Source organism: Phalaenopsis equestris, unplaced genomic scaffold, assembly GCF_001263595.1.
Source record: "Phalaenopsis equestris unplaced genomic scaffold, ASM126359v1 Scaffold000114, whole genome shotgun sequence".
Lineage (NCBI taxonomy): Eukaryota > Viridiplantae > Streptophyta > Magnoliopsida > Asparagales > Orchidaceae > Phalaenopsis > Phalaenopsis equestris.
In genome coordinates, this window is record NW_018164556.1 from 166269 (window position 1) to 176484 (window position 10216).

Here is a 10216-nt window from a genome sequence, read left to right on the forward strand (position 1 = left end):
CTTATATATATAATTATTTAATCATTTAATTAAATCGAGTTAAATTGAGCCAAACACGATCGAACACGGGTATGTGTTCGGCTTGTTTATAATTTGATCTCAAAATATTTGTTCATGTTCGGCTCGGTTGCTTAGCAAACAAATGGATCACGAGCTACTTAGTGTGTTGAACACGAGTTGTTCGCGAACGATGAGCCTTTTTTTACAACCCTAGCTATGGCAAAAGGGTGCTTGAGGTTGAGAGCTAGAGTTTTCATCTTCAGGGCTGTTTAATAGGCAAAAGGATTGAGTCTGTATGCAATGAGAGTGAGCGGGGAAAGGAGGCAGCTGGTGATGTGCATGGTTGAGGGTTGGGGATGAATTATAATTCATGCTAGGGCGGGAGTAGAGGATGAAAGTAAGGAGAATGAGTGGAAGAGCAAGGTTGAGTTTAAGTGGGGTGGTACAAGTAGGGGAGATTGAGGGAGAGCGAGCCAGAGTGTGAAGAGGGAGAGTAGGAGGGAGCAAAGAATGATTGGGATCCACACAGGAAGAAGGCGGGGCATGAGATTGAGAAAATTGTGTAGTTTTGGATGTAGGGGAGATTGGATTGTGGAAGATTAGAGAAGGCAGGATCTAAACATGCACAAGAGAGGGAGCCGTTGGCGAGGAAGCATAAGAAATGCAATCAAGAGAGAGAAATCTAGAGAAACAAATTGCAGGAGAGTGGGTGCATACCTTCAGCGAGAGGAAGGGAGAAGAGATGTTTGATCGTGCTGAATGATGAATTGTGGGATGTGATTTTTGAAGAGGGGGAAAAGGAAATGGTTTTTGGATCTTTTATCCAACTTGTTAAGGGTTTTAGGCTATATTTATCTTGATTGCTTATCGTTTTAAGTGATTTAAGTTCTATATAAATCTATGGATTAATAATAGTGTTGCAGAACTGTGAGATATTTATTTAATACACTAATTCTACCCATTAAATTTTAAATTATTAAAGTGTTAAGCTTGATTATATGTCATGGTTTTCTTTGAATTAATTCTGGTCTTGACTTATTAAATGAACCTATGTTTTGCGGCTTAAAATCAGTATTAAATGATGCTTAAAGCTTGATCATGAAATGTCAAGTAAACCTGATCATAGACTGCTAATGTAGAATTAGTTCAACTAGGTCGACAGAAAGCCCATCTTGAGATCAAATTTTGCTATCAATGCCTCAATTGTGCTAACTAGGCTTTTAATTAATTAGGCAAGGTTACTTGAGCCTAATCTTGGCGAATCAATGTCTCCATTAGTTGATTAGCATGAGAATAATTAGCCCTAATTTTGGGTTAAAAAAAAGCATTTATTTTAGGTGAGAAACTGTTAAACAAAATATGTTGGCTGACATCGTAAATTTTACAGTCTGCTTTTAACAAATAGTCGCAGTTTTCATAGTCCTCCATGGAAAGACCAAGTGAATGTTTTTATAAACATACACCTAGAATATTGCCTTTGGTTTCATGTTTAATTCTATAAAATGACACCTCTCTTTTGATGATATGTCAGTGAGATCAAATTAGAGGAGGCTGCTGTTCTACATTACACATATTCAAAGTTTTCTGATTTGACATCAAGACGCAACCGCTGCGGTTGCAAACCGACAAAAGAGGATGCGAAACGGTGCTTTATGTTAGAATTTGATAGAACTGTAAGTACTCTGTAATCTGATTTACAATCATAGATTTCTTGGCTCTATAATGTATTACCTTTTCCTTTGATCTACAATGCAGCAGTCGCAATAAATGCTGATGATATTTTTTGAATTTATGGTAATTCAAATCAGCTGCACTGCTAAAAAAATGGCCTTGTCATTACCCTTTTTTGTACTAATTAATTGCACCACCGAAAACAGCAGTTTACTGACACTTTTTGTAGTTATTTTATGCTCATTGCAGTTATTTTTCACCCTTTGCCCTCCTTTTATACCAATTGATCAATGATTATGGTGTTTCTGGGCATCGTTGTGGAAGCACTATTGCTGGTGGTAGTCTGAAGTATATGCCATCGTAAATGTAAGATGAAGAATACATTTGAACAGGTTGTGGCAGTGAGTTTTATCTGAAATTTTGGGACATAATGCACGAAGATTAACAAGATGATGGTGCCTCTAAAATAGAACTCGTTGAATGATTTGTCTATGATCCCAGTTTTGTAGAAGTGAAGGAAATTATTCAAGCTTCATCATTGGTTCAACTATATTAACATTTTAAACAGATTCAAGTCAATTATGATAGATTCGAAAATGAAAATAAAGAATCCCAATTCCTTTAATGATGCACAGTATCGAAGGGGTGGCAAGCTTGGCATTTAGGAATCATCTTTAGTGCATGGCATGAAATTAAACCATTCATACTTTGTATAATAGAATGAACCACTTGAATATGAAATATTTTAGGTATTTTCATGTTAGTTACCTTGTTAATTGATCCAGAAGGCCTGTAGTTCAATATTTCATCATTGATTTATATATTCCTGTTTGTTGTAAAAAGTGATAATACCAAAATAAAATAAAATATGGTAGGAAGTGCTAATACCATGTGAATATGAAGTATATCTGGGAGAGGGGTTCAACGGCCATTACCTCCTCTAACAATCAGAAAATGAGCAAACTAACAAAATAGGGAAGGGAAACGGACCTGTCACTTGACAATGTCGAAATTAATATTGCCTCCTAACCCAATGTTGCGCTTCACCTGCTAACCTCTTTCATAACATACCTCTATTCCTTTAAAGGCCCACACTATAAATTCAAATTTCCTTTTCCATACGTAGATAAATAAAAAAGAACCCTCCATCTTCCTTATTGCAAGGCTAATAAAACCGAAAAACCATTCTTCTTGTCTTTTTAGTTATTCCCCCAAAATATAAGAAATAATTTGCTACAGTTAAGGATACCAGAGTTAACCCAAAACACAATGGAATGAAAATTGTTATTTCTGAAATTCAAATGGGGTTACAAACAAAAAACACTTGAAAATAGGAAAACAACGATGCAAACACAAAGATCCCTTAGGGCGAGGATCAAAGGTGGTGGGCTGTAAGTCGAGGTGGTTGAAACAAAGGGTTTTAGGTGGTGGAGAGGCTTAACGACAGCGAAGAAAAAGTGGTATTGTGGCTGAACAACAAGCAGGGGGCTGCAGAAATATGCGGCAGCCTGCAGTGAGGCGGTGGGAGAGTGCGGCAGCAAGCAGGAAAGGGTGGTCTGGCAACTGGACATCAAACGGGGGCAGCAGAAGGGTGTGGCAGCGAGCAGGGGAGCGCTGGAGAGAGGGGAAAATGAAGAGATGATCACCTTCTTAGCATAGCTGGAGCATCACCTCTCCTCGGATACAGCCCTAGAAAGGAAGAATGGCACCGACTGCTGAAATCTGAAGCAAAAAACTGACCTAAATAAACAACAATAGCATATACAAAGTCTTAAGGTAAAGGGGAGTGGGTCCTGATCCAAGTAGGAAGGAACCTTGCGCAAAGGAGGATCGTTCAATTCTTCTTCCCCTCGATCGAAGCGGTCTGCGTGTGGCATCTGCCACGCCCATGCGAGCATGGTGCCCCTACGCCTCAGATCAGTTAATATGTCCAGGAATCTTTTGCTTTGGAATCTGGTTCACTGACATTTTATGCCCCTGTTAAGTGATAAGTTTATGGAAATCTTCAGAAAATTTACAAGTACTCTGCAATCATTATATTGACCTGAACCGTGCATAATGGCTTTCGTTTGAATTGAAAGCCTGAGAAAACAATATGATGCTTGTTAACAAAACAAACCGGTCTTGAGGGAATTTAGTTTTATTTTGCTAAACTATTTTCTAGCATACATAATCTGATTCAATATTGTGGAATGGAAAATATCTAACTAAACTTCAGAATATGTTTCATGTTACAAATCTGAAACTAGCATAGTAACAAATAAAGGAAACATCATCTTAATCGCTAGCTTATCCCAACGGAAATATTTAGATAAACAAATTATAGAAAAAAAATTATTTTCTTCTTTTTGAGCAATTTTGAGAGGAGAAACGAAATAGTAGAAATCAAGATATGAAATTCTTCAGCAATAAAAAAATGTTACTACATTTTTTTAATATGACCAACAGTCACAATATAGAATCACATAGCTTAGGCATTAGGATAAAATTGATGGTAGATGCCATTTTCAATATCCAATTCTTTTATATTAATAGAAATAATTATCAAGAGATTTTATACACAATAATATCACCCGAAATTTGAAGAGCATAGCAAAATTATCAACTTTCATTCTTAATGATTTATTAAGGTTTTAATTCTTTGATGATCGCTTATGAACACAGGTTTGCTAGTTGTTTGTGAATAAGGAAAATTTTAGTGATCTACGTAAATCTCGTTAAAATTGAACGATGATTTTAGCTGGAGGATAGCACTGTCAGAAATATCAAATCACGTTAGAAACTTTGAATCATACCTTGGATTTACCCAGTGAGGTGCTTCGGTGATAAAATCATTTTCTGTTGTTTAGATGGGCTAAAAGATTCGGACTGAAAATACCTAGATCCTTGAAACTTATTTAAACTGAAGGCCATAAGTATTCAGAGAATGTCCAAGTTGGTTCTGTAAACTAATTACCTGATAAAGGTTAAGCTACTTTGGCTTCATTAGACATTGATGCTTCATTGACAAATGGATAATTTAACATTAGGCTAATGGAGTTTAAGATTTTTAGTCATTTCAGGTTCAGCTTTCACTGCAGCAATGGCGATAGAAATAAAAGTTCAATATTGACAATTGACATGAGGTGCATGTAGACAATTAGCCAAAGTTCCATCTTTGTTGATGAATGATTGCTGTGAATCTTTGAAAAGTAGTGCTTCTTGGTTGAGATGATAGCAGGATTAGGACTGACCTGCCATTGTGGTGCTAGTTGCTAATGTGGGGACTTGTCATTAGTATATGACGTTGTTCCTTGGCTGGTTTTCTATAGAAGTTATGATAGTGTTCCAATCGCTAAATTCCTAGAGTTGGTCATCTCATGAATAATATCTGATATTAACTGGTTGTGCAACATAAAGTAAGAGGGCTTCATTAGGTTCTTGGATATCCTTTTCATCTTATCCTATTCTCTTATCATATCTGTCTCATGAGTGATTTAAATTTGATTGCCGAAGAGAATAAATATAGGGTATCAATCACCTGAACTATTTATTATCATCAAGATTTTTGTTTTTGGTTTATGAAAAAATACAATTAACACAGTAAATTTAATATTTTGTTGGATGCTAAAAATTGTCTTGTGGAATGCAACTGATTCGTGAATTTTTAATGCAGGCTTTCATAATTGCTTCAACAGCTACTGAGGAAGAAATGAAGCGATGGTAAACTTCCAAACTCTTAACTAGAAAGACCGATCATCATCTTAATCTTTAAGAAAGTTTCCGTACTTTGGTATCATAAACTGTTATTTCTATGTAGTTTATTAGTGCTTCAAGTACTTCAGAGTATTTTTCTTAACATCATTCAGCCATCCCATGTATTTCATGGGCAATTTTGTCTAGAAATACCCCATATTATTATGGTGGCTTTTCCGCCATCTGATTCTCCAACCTAAAATATATATAAAAGTTCAATTCTCATTACTGTTCTGTTGATTTTTATTAGACCAATTTAACATATTCCGGTAACTGTGGATTGCTTCCCAGCCTACTAATTTTTTTCAGATATATATTGACATGCAATCGGGAACAGGCCCCCGCAAACTCCCGCGGTCAGACGGGGCAAGATTTCTGTTCTGTGAAGTCTTTGTAGTGAGATTTCTCTGGGGGGTGTTGGGGTGTTTTGGAGAGGGGTTGGGGGATTATTTATATGCTGTTATTTATTGTTTTGGTAACTTTTGCTTTGGTTTATGTATATGGAGATTGTGTTATTTTTCTGCCTGACGGAGTAGTGTATCACCTTTCTTTTGCAAGCGGCGTGTCTATAGCTTGTTCAGGAACATGTGTTGGAACTCTTTTGGCAGGCGTGCCTCGTCTGAATTGTTATTTTATGGTTTTCTCTGCTGTTTTCAGCCTGGACAGTTGTCATACTTCTTTCCCCTTCAAAACTCTGTCAACCTCTCATGTTCTCTCTCCCTTGCCATTCCACGACCGTCTCTCTGTTAAATTTGATCCTTAAACACCAAAAACAATAATAGTGTCGTTTGGAATATTTTGATCCTTGGACCGTCTCTTTAACTTGATCCTTGGACCGTCTCTCTGGACCGAAAAACCTGAGAACAGTGTCATTTGGAATCCTTAAAAACTTTGCCAATGGTAGGGTCCATTTGATCTGAATTTGCATGATTTTATATGGTGGAATATTTTTTCTCTCCCCCATTCATTTTAAATAAGCATCAAGTTTGGAACTTAAATCAACCAAAGTTTCCTTGACCAAGTCAGTAAATTAAGTTCATTTGGAGGGAATTCTTTGCATCCTTGGAGAAGTTCTAAAACTGACACCTAGTGTTGTCTGTTGGATGCGTTGTTCTTTGTTATGGCCTAGAAGTGTTACGGATTGGCCTGACGTTTTCCTTTATTGTTGCTTGGATATGCTACCAACAATGTTGTGTCGTTCTGTTCTGTTTCATGGGGGTGTTTCACTATTTGTATGTGTTATTGATTGCTGACTCATTGTTGTTAGTTGCAAGTGCTTCTTGTGACATGTTGTGCTTGCGGCGCAACTCGGAGACACTAATATTCATGAGGATATTTCCCATAAACATTGTTGATCATGCCAATGTTTTCCCAAAACACACCATCGTTTATACAACTGTAAATCCAATTTTTTTGCACTCAAATAGTTTTCTTGGAGTTGTGATGTTTGGAGCTGTTGACAGGTAGTTTTGCATTTTGAAACATCACCTGTAGTCGCCATCATCATTGCTCTGATGTATTTTTTATCACATATGCGAGCCAATTGACTTTTGAGATAATATTTTATCGACTTCACTTCAATTATTTGGAGGGGGGATGGCTCATTTACTTGATTTTTCATTAGTAATTTATGTTCCTGATACACGAGTTTTAGTTTTCCCTCCTTGATATTTGGAGGGGGGACAAACTTTTGCACTCAAGATCCATTAATAGTGCAAGTTTCTTACTCACAAGCCTTTTAGTTTTCACATCCGCAGGTTTCCATGCAAAAAATGGTCAATTTTATTTTGTGTGCCTGAAATTCTTAGTGAGGCTTTATCTTGATCAGTATATTGATGCTTTCTATGAACATTCTATTAAGGATATTTCAAGTCATTCCAAAAGAACAAAATTGATAAGGGTTCACATAAGATTTGAGGGATATTTGATGATTTGTAAATAATTATAAGATATAATGCATATTTGGATTATGACATTTGGCATCAAGTAAATTGAAGAAAATCTTTTAATTAGTTCTTGAGCAGTCTACATTGTGCTTTGAAGAAATAAAAAAATAATTCTAATTTACACTAGAAAAAAATATAAAAAATATAATAGCTCATTTATGAAAATGAACCTAGTTTTATTGATTATTCAAATGCTCAAAAAAATATAGACTATTGCAAACAAATGTCTTAGTTTTGAATAAAATTTTAAGAACCTAAGATGCCTTTCACCACCGAATTCATGGTATACATGCTATCAAACAAAAGACAATTCTCTTTAAAGCCCAAAATGAAACGGTTTGTGATCCATGCATGCATCTCAAATTCTAAATGATTTTTAAATCCTGCATTTGTGCTTCAAGGATTTTCTAACTCTAATATATTGCCTCAAGATGTTTGATTATTTTAAAATATGCATTTGCATCTTATGAATGCTTGAAATATCATATTGTGCCTTGCAACAAATAGGAAATATTTGTTATTTGTTCATTATAAATGCATCAAGCATCATACTATAATACTTGGGATTACATAAAATGCTATGATCATATATGTGTCAATATTCATATAAAATGCATAATATGGGTATGTTGAAATGTGTGCACAATCACAAAATTATGAATCCACAGTGGTCATATTGCCTATAGGGGAGGGTTTTAAGTCCCGCTCACTAGTCTAATCCGTCTCCACTTATGGATTGGAGTGCCGAGACTAGTAATTTCAATTAATGTTCAAATCAGATAAATAAAATTTGTAAGTCCAAATCATCTGGCCCTACCCTCAGGATTTTTGAAATGACATAGTATTCTAAAGATATCAAAATTGATGAATTTCAAATAAATTTCTAACATAAAAGTTTCAAATGTCTAAAATACCCGATAATGACTAAGTGGATAGAATATTTCAATCTGAGAGATCTATTTTTAAAATTAAGTTTCAGAGTCTATTTAAATAATTTCAAATAGAACATGTATATATGTATGTATGTATGAATCCAATCCTTTGTATCTAGGACAAAGTTGATAATGTTCATATTTGAACATATGTCGATGTTAAATTCTATCTTTTACAATAAGATGTAAAGTCGAAAGGGTTCAAATCAAACAATCAAATCTCCGGTGATGGCTGCATTGCCCGAAAATTTCAATCGAAGGAGTTTTCTATGTTTTAAATTAAGATTTCTAAATTGAATTTTCAAAGTAAAAAATTAAACATTTAAGTAACACTAATTACTTAAAGTTTTACAAGCAAATCACATCTGCCCTCCACATTAGTTTGTTGAGGGAGACAAATTTTTGATTGACTTCAATTCACAAAAGAGCTAATGTCTCATCGATTGTATCATTATATTCACATTAAAAATAATTTCACACTAGTAAGGACGTGACCGAAGTCCTTTGCTCACGTGATTTAGCCCATTGGCTCCACAAAATAGTGGTTACAACCAGATGCGTCCGATCGGGTGATTGCAGACAAATGACACAATTATATTACGACCACGAGGGTGCTTGCAGACAAATGACACAATTATATTACGACCACGACTACATCTCATATGTTTCCCAATGACTTTCTGCTCTTTAAGTGGTGAACATAAACACATATCTGATTGACATAAAACATTTTGTTTGCTAAGGTCGACTTAAATTTGTCTCATTAGATAAATATCTATCTCAGATCTACAAGAATCCCTTGTACGTCTCAACTCATGGTTGCTGACAATGATTCTTCAGTCAGGTTGGGTCGATTACCTCATTTGACAAAGTAGATTAGGGACCACGACGACTCGGGACAACTGAATCATGGGATCTTGATTGGGTTTGTTGTTAGTTCTTCCACTATTCACTTTATATTTGAAGTGATATATTTTACAATTTAAAATATATGTGTGTTGCTATTTTATATTGTTTATTAAGTGTTAAATGAGTAGTCTTAATTGAAAATGCTCTCTTGTTATCAGAAGGGGTAATTCATCATAGGGACTTGCGCTTATTGGAAACCTCAAACCACAGATAAAAAAGTCCTCGCAAAATGAGGGTGGAATCTCTCAGTAGTGTCTTATTTACAATCCTATTTACCTTTTAAAATTTTGACCTTCAAAGCTCACTCAACAAACAAATAAAGAGAGATTCTGGGGCGTCAAGATCTTGGGAGCCCACAACAGCATTTTAGTTTCATTAGAAAACCTAGCACTGAGTTGACCTCCATCACTATGGGTTGGGTTGCAGCTTTTGTGCCTCATGAAATCTGTCAGTTTCTTAAATATGGAAACACCTAGGAAAGAATCATTAGGAAATTGAATGCGAGGAAAGCATGGTATATTAAAGTTTGCGCGACACGTTGTATCTGTTGCCTAAAAATTAGAAATTTGAAAAAGTTTCGGTTTAAATTTAATTCTTATTGTGTCTAATTAAACCTTATTTCATGAGGTTGGTGTTGATTAATTCCTTGGATTCTTTTCTTCTTTCATATTCTTGCGAGATTGTATCCAACTTTTTGTAGACAAATCTATTTAGTTTGTTCCCGAACTCATTCTGGGTGATGAGATTATGGCTACTAATGACAGTGGATTTTGAAGATATCTAAAGTACTAGCATGAAAAATCTATTTATTACAGCTTATGAATTACTTTGCGAAAAAAAAAAGCAAAATTTATGTCCTAATCTGTATGATGAGCACCGAATGTTAAATTCATAAGAGCTAAATTTCTCCAGGTCTGACAACTGTATGGAAATTGTTATGATCATTTTTGTCAGAAGCATTACATCTTGTTATTTTGCATGCATTTATCTATTTTCTTTTCATTATTTTATTTCTTTTTTTTT

At 35.1% G+C, this 10216-nt stretch overlaps 1 protein-coding gene across 1 annotated transcript in view; it reads left to right on the forward strand.

Moving 5' to 3' along the window:
- The window catches only part of LOC110020951 (glycosyltransferase-like At2g41451), a 28694-nt gene that overhangs the window by 13600 nt on the left and 4878 nt on the right, over nucleotides 1-10216 (forward strand). Inside the window, exons 8-9 of the mRNA XM_020719258.1 lie at nucleotides 1532-1673; nucleotides 5327-5373. Of these exons, the coding sequence (XP_020574917.1) occupies nucleotides 1532-1673; nucleotides 5327-5373 (189 nt within the window). The remainder of the gene's footprint in view (nucleotides 1-1531; nucleotides 1674-5326; nucleotides 5374-10216) is intronic.